This window comes from Artibeus jamaicensis, unplaced genomic scaffold, assembly GCF_021234435.1.
Source record: "Artibeus jamaicensis isolate MK-2021 breed Jamaican fruit bat unplaced genomic scaffold, CSHL_Jam_final contig_3174, whole genome shotgun sequence".
Classification (NCBI taxonomy): Eukaryota; Metazoa; Chordata; class Mammalia; order Chiroptera; family Phyllostomidae; genus Artibeus; species Artibeus jamaicensis.
In genome coordinates this window covers 5,332,796-5,350,879 of record NW_026521738.1, presented here as the reverse complement: position 1 = coordinate 5,350,879, position 18,084 = coordinate 5,332,796, and the positions used below count along the sequence as shown (strand labels likewise).

General features: G+C 39.7%; 2 protein-coding genes across 5 annotated transcripts in view; one reads left to right on the top strand and one right to left on the bottom strand.

Annotated features, from left to right (window-relative positions):
- Positions 1–11,830: 11,830 nt before the first annotated feature.
- On the bottom strand, positions 11,831–16,721 carry FBXO48 (F-box protein 48). 2 transcript variants are annotated; one of them, XM_053663316.1, is made up of 4 exons: positions 16,641–16,721; positions 15,732–15,853; positions 14,362–14,692; positions 11,831–13,869 (listed from the first exon to the last, which is right to left on the bottom strand). In XM_053663316.1, the coding sequence occupies exons 3-4, from the start codon at positions 14,653–14,655 to the stop codon at positions 13,672–13,674; spliced, it is 492 nt and encodes a 163-aa protein (XP_053519291.1). In that variant the 5' UTR covers positions 14,656–14,692; positions 15,732–15,853; positions 16,641–16,721; the 3' UTR covers positions 11,831–13,671. The 2 variants fall into 2 exon arrangements, with proteins under 2 accessions (XP_053519291.1, XP_036982228.2); XM_037126333.2 differs by having other exon boundaries at positions 15,752–15,853.
- Positions 16,722–17,036: 315 nt separating this feature from the next.
- The window catches only part of APLF (aprataxin and PNKP like factor), a 97,643-nt gene continuing 96,595 nt past the window's right edge, over positions 17,037–18,084 (top strand). For 2 of the 3 annotated variants that reach the window (XM_037126334.2, XM_053663302.1), the window contains exon 1: positions 17,037–17,267. In XM_037126334.2, the coding sequence (XP_036982229.2) occupies positions 17,172–17,267 (96 nt within the window). In that variant the 5' untranslated portion in view covers positions 17,037–17,171. The remainder of the gene's footprint in view (positions 17,268–18,084) is intronic. The other variant, XM_053663301.1, reaches the window with a different exon arrangement.

Sequence of the window (18,084 nt, the reverse complement as noted above, 5' to 3'; positions counted from 1 at the left end):
ATAAAAAGAAAAATTAAAAAAAGACACAACTTAAGAGTTAAAGAAACAGATTAAAGATAAAAATTAGGGCTAAATAAAAATGTGTAAAAAGAATAAAATATACATTGTGAAATCAAAAATAGATAGGAGGAAAAGTAAAAAATCCAGACCCCAATATTTAGAAGGGTGAAATCTGACACAGCTAAAATAAACTAAAGGATAAATATAGAGAACAAAAATAGAAGAGTGGCAGAACACTAAAAGAGGAAGTGCAAAAAATCAAAATGTTAAAAGTTGTTAGGATTAAACTTCAATTTCCCAAGTATTTGTGGAATGAAGTTTTAGAAAAAGAAACTCTCATCATTTAAAAAGAAACAAAATGAACGAGTCACTGATTGACTGACTGCAGGCAATCTCTGGGTTGAAGTAATTCCCAGCGGTTGGGGGTCTCCAGGGCAGAGATGACCTGAACTGTCAGGGTCTAGGATCTCTCAAGTGCCTCTTCAGTGCCCGTGGCAGGCCTGCGGGTCAATATTGAGTAATCAGCTTGAAGCATCACTACCAACTAGTGTTAATATTGCTATCGTCCTATCTCTGTTTCTATTTGTTACTGCACAAAAGTGGGTAATACAGAAAACACTGGGATGCATTATTTCTTGACTATGAATGTATTGCTAGTGCCTTCTGCAATTTTAACCTCAAAAGAGCTGTCTCGAGGCTGAGAATGGTAGGGAAGACCACCCGATCACTCAGAAGGCCTCCTCTGAGACAGTTTTCCTTCTCTTACAAAACACTCCCCCAGCTATGTGAGGTTGTAAAACTATCCTCCGGAGACTCAGAGCAGCCAACGACTGTGAAAAAGAACAAAGTCATAGGACTCACACTTCACGATTTCAATACGTAAGATACAGTCATCAAGACAAGGGCCCTCTGGTGTAAAGAGGAATAGATAGATAAATGGAATAGAAGCGAGAGTCGAGAAATGAACCCCCATAGCCACCATAGCCACGCTCAAGTAATTTTCAATACGGGTGCCAGGATCATTCAGCAGGGAAAGAACATGTTTTTGCAGCAAATAGTGCCAGGACAACTAGAGAGCCACATACAAATTCCCTAGCTCACATCATACGCAAAAATTAATTCAAAATGAAATATCCAGTACAGGTGAATCTATGGAGACAGAAAGTAGATGAATAATGGCTGAGGTGAAGGTGGAGGGATGAGGAGATGGGATATGACTGTTAATTCTCATGACAGTTCCATGAGGTAGATACTTTTGCAATCTTCATTTTACAGATGAAAATCCGAGGCATGGATAAAAAGCCCACACAGTTAATAAGGGGCAATGGCAGGAGTGGGATCACTCCAAGGTTGCTGGGAGGATACCAGCTGGGAAGCACTCATCAGGGGCAGCCGCTGTTTGCTATAAACAGTGACCTTGAGTGGTGACTCGTATCACAAACACACTGTGTTCTAGGCAGGGTCATGACAGCAGAATAAAACGCTAAGTCCTACTAAGATAAAGCTATACGTCATACTTGGGTATATTTTCCCTTCCATTTTGAGATGTGGCTATTGTATATATAATAAAGTGTATAATCCAGGAGATGAATATCAAAATTTAAACGTGACCAGTTTATTTTTTTTAAGATTTTATTTTTTTCTTTTTAGAGAGGGGAAGTGGGGGAGAAGGAGAGGGAGAGAGCCAGCAATGTGTGGTTGCCTCTCATGTGCCCCACACTTAGGACCTGGCCCACAACCCAGGCATGTGCCCTGGCTGGGAATCAAACCAGCGACCCTTTGGTTTGCAAGTCAGCATTTAGTCCACTGAGCCACACCAGTCAGGGCGTGGCAAGTTTATTTTTAAATGAAATGAAATCTTGCACATGAATTTTGATTAAATTGTTCAACTCTTCAAAGCCCCTCATTCAACTTTCTGCCTAAATGAGTTTTGAAGGGAAAAAATAAAAACATAATTCTAGAAGGGTTTTCACCCCTGCGTGAATTCCTTTCACAGTCCTTTCATATAGGGAAGTAGAATTTATTCACAATGTTAGTAAAAGGGTGAGAAATTTCTTTACACCTTAAGACTGGTAAACCATAAATGCCTAACTCTAAGCTCTCATAACCAACAAACTCAGAGGTCACATCCGTGACTTCAGTAGAATATACTCACACTAAGTGTAGCACAACATCACACAACAGAACTATAGAATTTGGTGGAGACACTGGCATGAAGGTTTGCAGAACAAATCTGTGAAAAAGAAATAATACCTCTATAGAAAAACATCTGCACAGAATAATCAGACATTCTTTTTTGGACAAAAGAAATGCAAATTACAATTATGTGTTCTTAATTGTGCCTTTGGAGAACAAAGTAGAAGACTATCAGGTGGTCAGGTCAGAACTGAAAGGCAGAGACGGATAAAACTTTTATTTACTGGAGTATTATATTCCTGGTCATCTTAAACTTCTAGCTGTAGTGGCTGTGAGGCTGTTTGTCATTTTGGGGTTATATCCTCCCCATGTTCTTTTCTGGGAAAACCCCACTTCACTCTCAGCCCAACCCTCCCACCTGGAGGTGAAACTGATTAGTTTCAGTTCTGTCATTTGTAACTAAAGGGTTCAGATAAATTCTGACTTCCGAGACTTTCTAATTAGCAAACCCAGCAGGAATGAGGAACTCTCACCACTCAAGCTCTTGGTCTGGTTTCAGTAGAAATATTGCTCCCTCTACTGGAAACTGTTGGAAACGACCAGGTCTCAAGGACCGTGTGGCAGAAACAGCTCCCAAGTCACTCTTCCAAGGGCAAGCTGTTTGACCTTACTCAAGTTACTTTCCTTCTGTGAGTCTCAATTTTTGCATCTTTAAAATATTAATGTTAAAAAACTACCTATTGAGACTGATGAGTTAAATGGCCACATGAAAGCTATTAATCATTGGAAGATATTATAAAAAAATTCTAGGGAAAAAGCCAGCCTGTTCCTAAAGTTTTCAAGGTTGTAAAATATTATTAGTTTTCTGGATGTGAGAAAACACACATATATTATGTCAACCTAAGAAGCTGTTGCTGTAGAGTATAATTTAAAACACTACCTAAAGACAAATGGAAATATTCCTTGGTTAGGGATGTAACAACTTGACATCATAAAGTTGTAAATCATCCCTAATTTAACAGTACTCATAAATGATTTCAATGGCAAAACATTCTCTGTTTCTCCCGGAACCTGGGAGAAGGAAGTCCTATGCAGCGTGAAGAACTGCTGCAGAGTAGAAATGGGCGCACTGTGGGCAGAGTGGGCTGAGGAGACTGGGTTACCTGACAATGCCACCATTTAGTCGGCAGCTGTTTTCTGGTCCGTGAGCACTGTGGAGTTGGGGGTGGGGTGGGGTGGGACACACTGTAAGACTTAATCTTGCCTATTAAAAGTACTCCAGTCATTTGCACATTAATTCAGGCTCAGGACACTACTCAGTCTTACTGGGTTGGAGTTGCCAGATAAAATGCAGACACCCAGTTAAATCTGAATTTCAGATAAAACTAAAACCTTTCTTAAAAACATAAGCATGTCTTTGTGCATCATTTGGCACATACTTATACAAAAATTTTATTATTTACCTAAAATTCAAATTTAACTGGGCATCCTGTGGTTTTATTTGCTAAATCTGGCCATCCTACTTGGAGTTCCTTCCCCCTTCTTCCCTTCTTCCTCTTTCCTGACATCCAGGCAGAGCTGGAGGCTTGAGCAACTGTGCGGCATCAGAGGCGCAGCCTGCATCCTGCATGCAGCCTCTCCTGAGCGAGCTCTTTCCACTGCAGACAGTAGCCTCTCCTCTCAGTGTATGCTTTGTCCCTATGATGTGCAGTCTCTTCTTTTGGCAGAATCAGGGTTCAAGGGTGAGGGGTCCTGCCGTGTGCACTCTGGCCCACCTCCCACTGGGTTGCTCTAAGGACTCTGCAGCATCTTCTCTTTCATGGTTTTGGCTGTCAGTCCCATGGTGTCTGCTTTGGGATTGTGACCTTATAACTCAGCTACTTCTACAGCCTTCCCACGGGGTGTTGGCACTTTGTCCAGTCTCCTTCAAGTCCGTGAGCTGAGGGAAACTTGAGGGCTAGCATTGTCTCTCCATTCCTTCGGGAAGTTCAATTATAAACACGTTAAACCTTCATATAGGTGTCACCGGATGGGTTCTGTGGCATGGTCCAGTAACTCCTGGCTCTTCACTCCTGCAGGAAAGAACTCAAGACCAAGTGGAGTGCGAGTGAAAACAAGTTTTGTTTAGGTAGGGAAAGAAAGAGGCCAGGCGGAGTGTTCCTTGGTTGCAAGTCTCACAGGGCATCACATCTGAGTGGATGTGGGCACACTTGTGAGTTGTGTGCTGGGTCTGTCAGTTTGGGGATTTCATGTTTCCACGGGCAGGTTGTTCTGAACTTTGTGGTTTCCACCTTCTGGTTGGGAGCAGGTCTTCTTCCTAATACAGCCCATTCCTGAAGTGTCATGGCATTTATTCCCTTCCGCCCCCTGTCTACTTGTGCAGTCAGTTTTCATTATAATGATGCTATAATGAGCTTTTGGGTCAGTCTCTGGTCAATTTTTGCTCCATTTTGGAATGATCTAGTTTTAGCCGGTCCTTGTTGTTGGCTTCTGCAACCATGGCCACCACAGGGGTTCCTGCTGTAAACTGTGTCCCTGTGATCATGCATGCATGGAGGTAGGGACTCTAATGAGAAAACCTAGGAGCTTCTGGCCTGGGACATTCTTGTAGCTTTTACCTCCTCCTTCCACGGCCAGTTTTCCCTGACTTCTTTCTATCCTGCCTCCCTGGCCAGACTCCTTTTACTCTGCTTTGCTTCATTGTGTTTCACAGATGTGGGATTTTTTACAAATTAAAGTCAAGACACTCCAACAGCAAAAAGGTTACTACTCACTTTATTGCAATAGTTGTATTCCCATGGTCTAGAACAGAATCGGCAATACCTCTGAGGTATGTCTGTATTCTATCTTGTAATGTTTAAATCCTTCATTAAAAGTTTATTTTTCTCTCTGCATTTCAGCTTAAGCACTTTTCTATTTTTCTGTCTCCCTGGTCACAAATGCTCTTTTTTTGCAGTGTTCTAAACTACTATTAAACCTATATTCAGATTTTATTCCTGTTATTTTACTTTTCAGTTCTAGAGTTTCCATTTAGTTCTTTTTTCCCTCTAATTTTCTGGTAAAATTTCCCATTTTTATTTTTTCCTCCATCTTTTCCTACATTTACCTGAATACATTAATCATAGTCATTTTGAAGTCCTTCTCAGCAGACTCCACTACCTAAATCCCTATGACTTTGGGTTTTTTGCTCTTGACTTTCAATCATTCATTTCGGTCTTTTAGCCCGCCCGGCAATTTGTTATTGGCCGCAGACACGTGTCTGAAAAACTGCAGGAGCTTCAGGGGATGTTAACTCTTCCTAGCAGCGATAACACCCCTGCCCTCTGCTAGACGGAGGGATTTGCTCACTGTGGTCAAATCAAGATTCAGCTGAACTGAGGTTTGTGCCCTCCAGGGGTTTCATCTGAAAACCGAGGTTCTTTACCTGGGCTCCTCCCTCTAGTTAGTTCTCAGCTTTAATCTCTGGGTCCTCAGCAGAGTGAAACAATGCACCCACTCCGTGCTGCTTCTTAGAGGCTCTCTGCTTACTTTATTAGTCTCCAATCGCACAGAGCTTCAGAATTCGGTAAGTGCCATGTGTAAGATTTAGTTCACTTCTCCCTTCTGGCGGAGCCCTAAGTCTCCAATCCTGTCTCTCTAGCCCACCCAAAACAGAAAACCACTGCAGGTTTGCTGATTCCCCCACCCCCGACGGCTCTCCATCTCAGCAAAGTACAGATCCTCCCGTTTTCTTTGCATCACACCTGGAGTTACCAAATGCTTCTAGGTGAAAGGAAACTGCAGAATATCAGCTCACCTTTCCAGGTTCATCTTTCTCCAGATCTTGGTCTCTGGCCCTGGTTGCCTCTGTCGCTGTCCAATGCTTTTAAGCCAACGTTTTGTTTTATTTCTGATTTTTCTACTTAGTCGGGGAAGGATCATTGCTCTTATGCACTGTATGGGAATATCCTTGCTGTCTTTTTAAAAAATCTTTTTTCTATCCATTGCTGATGGAGGTGTTACAAAATCTCCCACTGTGATTATGAATTCTTCCACTTGTTTTTGTAGGTAAATTAATTTTTATTTGTATATGTTCATGCTGTTATTAGATTAATAGAAATAGAAAAATTATTTTAATCTTATGGTGAATTGTGTCTTTTATTGTTGTGCATTGTTGTTTAAAAAATCCCTAATAATGGGTTTTCCCATAAAGTTTAATTTGTCTGGTGTTAGTTAGGCACACCAATGTTTTCTGATTGGTATTGGCATGGTACACAGTTTTCCATCCTTTTACTTTAAACTTTTGTGCATCACTATATTTTGATACATATGTGTAAAAAGCATATAGTTTTTAAAAAAATCCAGCCAGATGTCTTTAGCTTTTCATTGGAACACATAGTATACTTATTTATATGTTATTATAGATACATTCAGGTTGAAATTTCCCATCTTACTATTTATTTTCTATTTATTCTGCTTGTTCTATGTCACTCTGTCCTTTCATGTATTCCTTGTACTGATTCTTTTTTATTATTCCATTTTACCTTGGTTATTGTATATTAGCTTGGTAGTTATATATTCCTTAAATATTTTTTCAGGGTTATTTTTAAGTATTTTTACATAGTGATTACTTCATGTACACTTACTTTTAAAAGTATAATATTAATTGGCTCTTTTACACTCTACTCAGACAATGCCAGAACCCTGAATTTTAACTCCATTCATCCGCTCCCTCCTTACGTGCCATTGTTATACTGTATTTTAATTCTCTATACCTGTTAACCACAGATTTTACTCTTGTCTTATACTTGATATTCATTGAGATTTGCCCACCTATTTACCACTTTACCTGCTCTCTATTTTTTTTTCTATATCCAACCAGAGAAAATCCTGGATGATAAGAGTTTGTCCAGAAAGTATCCATTCATGTACTATGAATAAGAGACATTTATTGTTGAAGATACAAGATACAAGAAACACTGTACATAGGACAATGACGCCGAAGTCCCCTCCAAAGTAGGCACCTTGGGACCTCACACAGTCCTCCCAGTGTCTCTTCCACTGTTCAAAACACTGTAAACTCCTCTGCTGGAATCGCTGTCAGCTGCCTTGTCCTGTTTTCCTGAATCTCATCCACACTCTGAACTCTCTTCCCTTTCAAAGGTGATTTTAGTTTTGGGAAAAGCCAGAGGTTGCAGGGCACCAAATCTGGGCTGTAGGGGGGGCTGAGTCACCTGTGTGATTTGATGTTTTGCCAAAAAACTCTGAGATGTGATTCATGAGTGGGCACATTGCTGTGTTGAAGCTGCCAATCACCAATTGCCCATAACTGCAGCCATTTACATCATATCGCATCTCTCAACCAATGAAAAATACTGAGGTAGCACTCTTTGTTTATTTGTTTGCCCTGGGGGGAGGGGTGTTGTACTCATGATGGACAACACCTTCCCAATCAAAAAACACAGTTAACGTGGTCTTGATCTTGCTGTGACTTGTTGGGGTGGAGAACCAGGTGACTTCCATTGGGATGTCTGGGCCTTTGTTTCCAGATCATTGTAGCCATAGACTCACCATTCATCTCTAGTTATAACCTTCTTGAGGAAATCCAGTTCATTGGTCGTGGTTTGAATCAAGTCATTAGCAACTGCAGCACGATGCTCCTTCTGCTCTGGTAGCAGAAACCATGGAACGATTTCTGCCATAACATGTTTCATGTCAAGATCCTGCATCAAAATCTCGGGCACAGTAGTTTTTGGAATCCCCAGGCCAGCTTCCAGTTCTCACACTGTCAGTCACTGATTGCAGCCCACGCACATTCAGCATTTGCAGGTGTTCTGCTTGTTGCAGGCCTTCCAGAATGTGGATCGCTTTCAACATATTCTTGACCATCTTTGACGCATTCATGCCACATTTTTTTTGCACTACACTCATTGTATCATTCCTGAAAGACTTCTGAATCATCAGAATAGTTTCCATGGAGGAATGTTCAAACTTAACACAAACTTTGGTGTAGTAGATCAAACTTTGTTGACGTACTCACTCAGTCATTTTGAATGAGATGGCCGGCCACACAGTACACATGCTCACTCAATGGTGTCTAACTCCCCACTGACTGGTACAGTGAAGTCATCATAGTTCCCAACTGTGCATTCCAGTCCACTCTCTGTGGCTGCCAGGTTACATGGATGTCACACAAACCATTCTCATTACATTAACAGTGGTTGAACTTTTTCCAGACAGAACTTGTATTCCTTTTACCTTTTAAATATATTCTTTAGTTAAAGTCTGTTAATGAAGAATTCTTCAGTTTTTGTTTTCCTGAGCATGTCTTTGCTTCACCTTCCTTCTTAAAAAGTATTTTGCCTGGGTACAGAATTTTCGGTTGGTAGTTTTCTTCTTTTGAAAGTTCCTTTGCAGATAGCTTTCCTTTGTTTTTTGGATTCCATCATTCTTGTTTAAAAATCATTCAATTTAATTGTTTTTTATCCAAGGGTAGTTTTATTTTTTTTTACTGCTTCCATTCTTTTTTTTTTTTTGTCTTTACTTTTCAGCAGATTTAATCGGATACAGCTTAGTGAATATATCTTTTATCATGTTTGCAGATTGTATGGCTTGTTGAATCTGTGACTTGAGCTCTTTCATCAACTTTTGGAAAATTCTTAACCACAATCACATCCAAATTCCTTCTGCTTCATCCTCTCCCTTCTTGTTTTCTTGGACTGTAATTACACACACATTAGACTCTGCCCCTTTATGATTAATGTTTTTCCGCTATCCTCTCTTCTGTATTTTTCCTTTTTATCTCTTTGCTTCATTCTGGATATTTTCTTTGCACCTATCTTCAGATTCACTAATGCTTTCCCTCTCTTCAATTGCATTTAAACCCATCTGTTGATTTCTGAAGATGTCATTTTATTTCTCGGTTGTAAGATTTCCATTTGGCTATTTTTTAATTGTTTTCAGTTCTCTGCTGGAATGTTCAACGTGTTTTTTTATTTCATTGACTACTTTAAGCTTTGTTACTTTTTGGAGACTTCATCTCATAATTCTAAAAGTGGACCTTTTCTGTTTGTTTTTATTCACATTATTATGTCTCCTTACACATGTATGTGTGTGTGCATAGACGTGTGAGACATTGACTTTTAAAATACGTTTCTAGAGATGAAGTAACACCTAAAATGTTGATCTCTCTCTCCAAGGGGGATGACTGTTTTCTTTTGCTTCTGGTATATTATTCTGAGATCCACTCAATCCAATTTCAGTGGTTAAGGTATTTTGAAAGTTTACCAGTGAGTTCCTATGTTTTTCCAGGTCACTCCTATTCCTGGGGTGTAGTCCTAGGTCCCAAACTACAGGAAGGAAGATTGTCAAGGAGGGGGGTTACTGGTTCCCCTTCTCTTAAGGAGTCCTGGATTCCACTGACTGTCCTCATATACTGGAGAGGCTTTCAAAATCTATTTACCATTTAGCTGCTCTTGCAGAAATTGGCAAATGTACCCACGTCGAGCTTAGCATCAGTCATAGGCTTACCCCTCTGGTTCTCTTTCTTTCCCTGCACACTGGTCTGATATTTCCTTACTATCTCATTAGCACTCTAATGCCTTCAAGTACGTTGATTCTTTTTCAGAGGCTTTCAAGTTATTCTAAGTAGGAAGGCATGTAAGAATGATCTGTTCTTCCATTAGCAGAAATGTAAAATCTATGTGTTTTTAATGAACAGTATTCCTTATTAGTCTTAGTTCTTTCTGTTGCTTCAGTGTTTAAGGGCTGTCAAAATATAAAAAGCACTATAGATTAGAAGCTTGGTTGATTTCTGAAGTCAAAACATTTTGGTTTAAATTGTGGTTTTACATTTTTTAATTTTTATATTTAGATTGTCTGGAGGAGAATTTGGGGATGATTTTTCCGTGTTCTTTGAAAATGTAATTGTGAAGCTGAAATAAAGTCATATCTGTAAATCATTCAGTGTAGGATTAGCCAATGGGGATAAACTCTAGAAACAGGTTGTTGAAAAAAAGAAATCTTGGCTCTATAAAAAAATTTCCTTCTCAGCAGAGAGATTTGGTATTACCACCTCCATCAAATGATCAGACCTACCTTCTAACATAGAACACTCAGACATTGTGTGCTTCTTAATGTGGTATACTACAAAGTATATTACATCACCTACGTGGTATAATTGCTAAATATGTTATACCTGAATCAAACCATGCTGAGACAATCAGTCAAATCAATTATTGCACATTCTGTAAGATAACAAGCCTCAATTCTTAAAAAAAAAGTCAATATCCTGAAAAACAAAGCCAAAGGCAGGAAAACACTAGTAAAGAGATTAAAGAGACATAGAAATGACATGCACATGTAAACCTTACTTGGATCCTGAACTGGAAAAAATCTATAAAATTTATTTTGGGGGCCATTTGAGGAAATTTAAGTATAGATTTTAAGTTATATATTATTGAATTAATACAAAATGTTAGATGTGACAATGATATTGTACTTATTAGGATGGATACTGAAATATTTAGGAGTGAAGTACCATCACTTTTGTAACCTGTTTTCAAACACTGCAGCACAATTAAATCCAATGTGGAAATGTTAACAACAGGTATATCTAGGTGAAGGGTCTACGTAAGAGTTTTTGTCATATAATTTTACTTTTCTGTGGGTTTAAAATTTTTCAAAATAAAAAGTTGGAGGAACATTCTTCACTCTTCCACTTGAGTTGTTCACTCTAAGTTTTTCATTCATCCCATAGAAGTTTATTTAGCACAGACTATTGCACACTCCTAGATTCCTGAGGAGTGATGATGAACTACATCAATCATTTGCTGACTTTGTTTTCTCATTCATAAAGGGGAGACACAGTAATAGCACCCCCACATAAGCTAATGCTCGGTGCAGAGCGGGCACTCAGTAAATGTTAACTATTACAATAAATCAATTTGATGCTTTTATTCTTTCAAGTCCACTCTAGAAAGGCATGATCTTCCATCGTCTGTATCCTTCTTCCCAATCCATATCCTGCTGTTACTACCCATCTTCTTTGTGTTAATACTATTAGATATTTGAAGTTTTGGAGAGAAGATATTATATAAAGTCAAAACAAAGATGAAATGAAAGTAATTAGGGTTATATTTTTCAAATTAGCTTGTATTTATGTGAATATTCTAAGGTCTACAGTTTGTATTCATATAGATTTTATTGATGGTTATGCCCTGGTCTAAGAATAGGTTACAAACTAAAAGCAATTAAGAAAAAAGCCTCCTAAATTTATTTTATTATTTTTTATTAGATGAGATTTTATTGTTTTTTAATGTTTACTTTATTAAAAAAAAAGATCTTGAGCTGATTAAATAGTAAAAAACCTGGAAATTCCTTAATACTCACCCCAGTAATCTTACCTCTTTTACAAACTGTGCAAACTCAACATGTAATTTTATCTGACTAATAACACTCCTTCCATATTACTCCACCCACTCATGTTTTCAGAAGCTAATGGCTTGGTCTGATAAATGTACAGTTTATTCTAAGCCCAGACCATAAAACTTATCTTTGAGTTCCAAAACTTTGCTTTCAGTGTAGACTGTGATCATAGCTCATAACTTATTATCCAAAGAATTACTTAAATACAATATTACAAATACCACAATAAAGACCCAAAATTAAAAGTAATAAATGATACTTTGGGGGTTAAGTGTATTTTCAAGTGTTTATTTAAAATATTAAAAATTTTAAAATTCTATTTTTCTCTTACAGCTTTTGAGACTAGGACAATTATTCATATATTAGCATTAATATCAAGCATACCACATATCTTGTGCATTGTACATTACATTTCAGTACTTGCCTACTAACATATAATAAATTAGTTTTATTACATATTCTGGGTAGAATTAAATAATACATAAATAATTTAATAAATCTTTATGGAATACCTACTGTGTTCCAGGCTTTGGGAACACAAAAATAAATAAATGGTCCCTGCCATTAAAAGTCTCACAGTCTAGAGGAGACAAATAAAACAATTTAATGTAGTATGACAACTCTGAGGATGGAATGTGCAAAGAACTACAGGGAACCTTAGCAGAGTCACTTAATCCAGAATGGTTGAAGCTAGGGATGGTTTCCAGATCAAGATGCTAAGTTTTACAATAAGACTGCCAAGGAAAGAATTAATGATGGGTAATAGGAAAACATTCCTAAAGACAAGGCTGCTGAGTAGTCTTAAAAATAGGGCTGCTGGATCTTTAAGGCCCCTTCCAACTCTAAGAAGACAGTAGGAGACAGTGAGTCATCACCTACTTCATCCAACAAAGGGAATTTGTAGAGAATGGGGTATCTTTCTGATATTTCCCTATTTGTTAAATACTGGTTTCCTGGATTCTAATTTTCATGCTATAAAGCACAATTGAAGAAGAAAATCCCATGCTAACTGTTTTGTGAGTACCTTCTACCCTGGTTCTGGCCACAAATTCAGAATGGACAATCTGGTATAGTGAACTACTTTTAAGAAAAAGAACAAAAGTTAAATTAAAAATTCCTGGAAAGCTATAAACTTTAAGTCTTATACTTAAGGTTCTTTAAAACAATATTTTTCTTTCTTATAAATGTGGAGAGCCCTGGTTGGTGTGGCTCAGTGGATTGAGTGCTGGCCTGTGAACCAAAGGGTCACCAGTTGGATTCCCAGTCAGGGCACAGGCCTGAGTCATAGGCCAGGTCCCCAGTAGGGGGCATGTGAGAGGCAACCACACATTGATTTCTCTTCTTCTCCTCCTCCTTTCCCCACTCTCTAAAAATAAAAATCTTTAAAGGTGGAGAAACAAAAAGGAGCCAAGTCCTTTGTCTTGGTTATCTATGAGTAGAACACTAGATGGTGCTACAAGGCTATAAGAATCAGTTTTGCTAAGAAAAATGGAATGGCAGCTGTTTGTTTCAGTCCCTGAGAGCAATTCTAAGTCTGTAGGCAAGTAGTGGGAACCTGAATCTCACACGTTTCAGCCCTAGGGTCCGATTAATTTGAAACTAAACCACAAGTTTAGTATGTTTTAAGATGCTTTCAATGTTTGGCCATTCAATCTGGTTTCACTGAAATGAAAATTTTAAAGTTTTTGAAATATAAACTTTTATACATTTAAACATATTGCTATTAATTTCATTTAGGTAATCTTCCAATGAGCCTAGTTATGCCTACTATTTAATGAATTGTTAAGGCAGTTTCTTCAAATGGTTTCCTGAATTTTCAAATTATCATTAAGCAAAAAATACCAAACTCTATCATCATTAGTTGTACCACAATATACTAACACAAATACATGAAACAATACATTTGGGAATCACTCTACTGGTACATTGTTTCTCATATAAAAACATTTCATGATTTTTCCCCTTATAAACCAGAAAAATATTTTTTACTAAAGTGCCAAGTATAAACAAAGCTTTACTTTTATAATATTTTCCACTTAGTTTTCTTTTAAATGTTAACTATTTTAAAAAGGTGAACAAAAAAAGAATGGATAAAAACATACATTTTGCAATCTAGGAATCATGCTAGTTTTAAATTCTCAAAGCTATGGTAGCTTTGTGATTTTTGCACCTTTTCAGTTCTGCTTCTAGAATTTCTCCCCACGTTTCTGCATCCATTGGGTACATGATTTTTTCCGGTAGGTTAATAGGAGAACATATGTTGCTGTATCGGCCACTTAGCCATTCAAGCTTCACTTTACTCTTCTGGTAATTCCTCAGTAGTGTATCCTGAAAGAGGCAAGCAGTCATCATTAAACAATGTAGCATGTTGCTGCTTGGCGAGTTTGCTTCAAACCTGAGAAGCTGATTGACAGGGTTGAAAAGAAGATGAAGTATTTACATAGATATACACATATACTAGTAAATTTGTGTGCGTGTATGTGTGTGTGTGTAGATATACATGTGTATGTGTATATCTACAGAGTGAGCCACAGTTTGCTGGGGGTTTTGGATAATGTGAAGTGAAAAGAAGTAGCCACCCTCCTTCTGGTTCACAGAGGAAAATGCGCTAATGTATGACTTTAAAAATGTTAAAAAAACAAATGGGGGATAGTGTGGTGTGCAGAAAAAAATAATAATTCAACTTTATGTTCAAAAGCCAACTCATTCTGAATGTCATTCTGTATATGAATACTACCTCATCCAAGCAGAAGGTACAGCTGGGTTCAAACCTACCACCATATTATTAAGAACACTGCAGACCACAAAAATTAAACTTACCCTCCAGGAATAACCACTTTTTAGATCATCATCTATTTCTCTTTTGCATACAGCTCTTAGAGCCCAGCAGTGAGGTTTCCATAAGGAGTCACTGAGTCTGATGTTGAAATTCCAGCTCCGGCATGTCATTGAAGCCCTGCATAAACTCTGAACGTCCAGCCAGCTGAAAATGTGTAAAGTAACTTCTAGAGGCAGCCTTTCAAAAAAGTTATTTTGACTCTCTTCAGCATCCACAGAGTTCAATTCTGTGTCAGAAACTCTTGAGTTACTGTTCTTCTTGGAGTTATGCTTCATAGCTTGACGTTTTTAGTTAATTATCCTCATGGGTAACCTAAAGGACAGAGTTTAAACTTAGTCTCTTTAGGTCAGACTAGGGCCATTCCGAGCCAGATACTTCCTGGGAATGAATTTTAAAACTTTTCCTTTCCTGACTCGAGCTTTCTATTCTGTAAAATGGGGCCAAAATGATCCTCTCATGTATGTTGGTGCTAGGATTAGTGTGTAAATCACTGAGCCTCACATCTGAATTGCACACTGGAGGCACTCAACAAATGTCACTTCACTCTTTTTTAATATTTTTAGTAAAAGGGTTACTAAACACTTGTGTTTCTGCTTGGTCCCAAAGATTTTCTTTAAAAAAAAAAAGAGAAGTGACTCTTCACAATCTATTGAGTTTAGTAGAAATGTGAGAAGATGTTCCATTCCAAATATTTATTGAAAATACCGTGGGAAATCTGTATGATTCAATTCTATCAAACTCCCAAATACTTGTCTGTGGGAACGAATGCTTTGCCATTAAAGTTCTTCATCTGCAATTTGTGACTTCATCATAAACCTGATAGACATTTTGTAGTTTATGTAAGAGCTATTTATCCATTTATACCTGATGGGTAGGTGGTCACACTGGACACAAATACTATCTAAAATGGACAAGAAGTTAGGGTCAGGGTTATGATGACACAAAGTCTCAAATATTCAATTCAGTTATCAGACTGGTGTTTTAGAAATGGCCTCTTGAGGCTATCCTGTAGTTAATTATGAACCAAGGATAACAGTCACAGGGGCTATCACGCAACAGTAACTAACCACTATAAACAATGTTAATTATTCAGCTAGGTGTATAGCATGTGGATGAAGATTTAAAGCACAGTTTCAGCTAATTTACCTAAGATGCATGGTGCAGGCTTCAAAACCAGCTGAGCTATTTCTGCATATAAAGACATCTTATACTCACTTAAAATCAGTTTATTCCATTTTGCACTTCCTTTTATAATAGGGAGTGGTGGTGTTAAAGGAGGGTGTTGAGATACAGCTCCATACTTATTTTAACTTAGCTCAGGACAGTTCCCCTTTCTAGATGAGCTACTCACCTATATGTTTCTGGACTTACCAAGACCACAGTTGCTTCCATTCATGTGATTGTTTATGATCCAAATTAACTGTGGTGGTTAGAATTTTGACGCCTCTGTTCAACAGAGGACTTCCTCTTGATCTGGGGAAGAAAACAAAGTGGTAAAAACAAGTTCCTGAGTCAACCGCAGGTTTTTGCCACACCCTCACTTATCAACACAGCACCAAAGTCACACTACTATATTCTCGAAACAAATCTTATATTAGGAGAATGTTGCTGTTAGTGACTACTTCCAGGATCTCATTAGGGAATAAAATGCTACTTCTCGTTAGTTACTCTACAAGAGGCAATATTTTGAATTGGGGTGTTGGTTTCCAAGCATTTTTAGGATATTAGGGTGCTGGTTATCAGAGGCAATATTTTGAATTTCAGTGGGTCTTCGTTCTCCTGGCATCTTCTTCGATTCGTTATGTTGGCTCTTTCTTCTAAGTCCAGTTTTGCCTGGATGCCTGGAAAACTATCCCTTTTCTGCCTCTTCTTTATGAACCAAACTTTGCCGAATTGTCTCACTAGTTGGGGAAGGCTCGCTCCTTTCGGGTGTCACACGGAGGAAGGGATCTGGAGGTAGCGCAGACCTGGCCTCAGGAGCCTTGCAGCTACCGGGGAGCATTCACCCAGTCCAGACCCCCCGCCAGTCGGAAGGAATGACCCCGGGTCTCGTCGGAGCCACCCTCCTGGCGTGCACCGCGCAGGCCGCAGCTGCTAGGGTTCGAAGAACCCGGAGCACAAACAATCACCCAACAATAACAACGGGAGCATGACTGACACTTCGGCTCGGCGTGCTGAGCCGAGGCTGCGCCGGCTACAGAGCCGAACATCGAGGCTGCAGGCCAGACCCCCACTGGGAAGAAAAGGGAGACCCTCTTACCTGCCTGACCGTGCCCGAGTGTGCTCCTGCGATTTAAAGCTCGGATACGTTGCCATCCCGGTAGTCCTCCGGGCTCCGCCCACTCCAGCCCAGTGACTCACTCAGATTTCTGGTTGTCTGGGAGTGCACCGAGAGCGTTGCCTTATGGGATTGGTAGTTTTACCAGCGCGTCTCAGCTCCGCAGAGGAGGAGAGGGAAGCCGCTGAGGACTACAAGGTCCGGCGTCCTCTACAACAGGTGTCGGTGAGAAAGGGGCGGGGTGGGTTTGCCCGGGGCTTTTAAATAATAGCTGTGGGGGCCCCAGTGAGAGGGAATCCCTGAGTGAGTCATTGGCCCCAGCGAGTGGAGGGGCGGGGCTCGGGACGCGCGGCTCAGCTCCCCGCCGCTGGACTCACGCGAGCCCACGGAGTCCTGGCTCCCCTCCCTCCCGAGTATTTTCCGAGGGAGTGTGTAGGCCTGGGGCTTGTCCCGGAAGGAAGAAACAGCTGTGGGGACCGGCTGCTTCTGCGAAGGGGCCTGATCCTCGCCTCCATGTCCGGGGTCTTTGAGCTGCAGCCGCTGGACGGCGGCGCCCGGGTCGCCCTGGGGCCCGGAGAGACGGTGATCGGCCGCGGCCCGCTGCTGGGAGTAAGTGTGGCGAGGGCTCGGCTGGACCGGAGAGCCGGGCCACGCACGCCCTGGCTTGCTTCTGAGGCCTTCGCCCCGTCCTGAGCCTATTCCTTACCGCACCCGCCATGCCTGTCTGGATTTTAGAAGTTTGGGGGCAGCACGTTTCCCACTCAGCTTTAATCAAGTCACAAACGTTCTGTTGCCTTTAAAAAGCACTAACTTGTGTTATAATCATTATAATCTTATCCAGGGGTCGCTAAACTATGGCCCTGAGTCCAAAGCCAACCTGTTTTGGAATGAGTCCTAAAGTCGTAAAATGTAAACACCAATAACTTTTTGGTCTTTCAGGAGAATAATTGCTACAAAGGATGTGGCTTTTGTCTCTTGACCTGAGGAGCCACAATATTTACAGCGGTGTCTGGACCTAAAAAAAAAAAGTTTGCCAACCCCTGATTTTATCTTTTCTAGAATATGTCTTTTAAACTTTTGGCCTGTTGTGGGACCAGTGGCCTTACTTTTATTGTAATGGTCTTCTTCAGTACTACCAGTACCTAACCCTTATGTAGTGTGTAGTGCACCAGGCCTTGATTTCAGATATACCAAGTTTTTTAATCCTTTTAAACCATGCGAGTTAGGTGCTATTCTCATTGTTCAGATGAGAAAGTTGAGCTGTAGATCAGTTATTTAAAGGGCACAACATTCAGCTTTTGGACACATAGTGGCACTAAGCTATGTTATCTCCACCCTCTGTAGGATGTTTAGGAGTTAGAAAGTCTGTTCCATTCTGGAATTCTGTAGCTCTTGTTCTAAATACGTATGTATGTGTTTTCTTAAT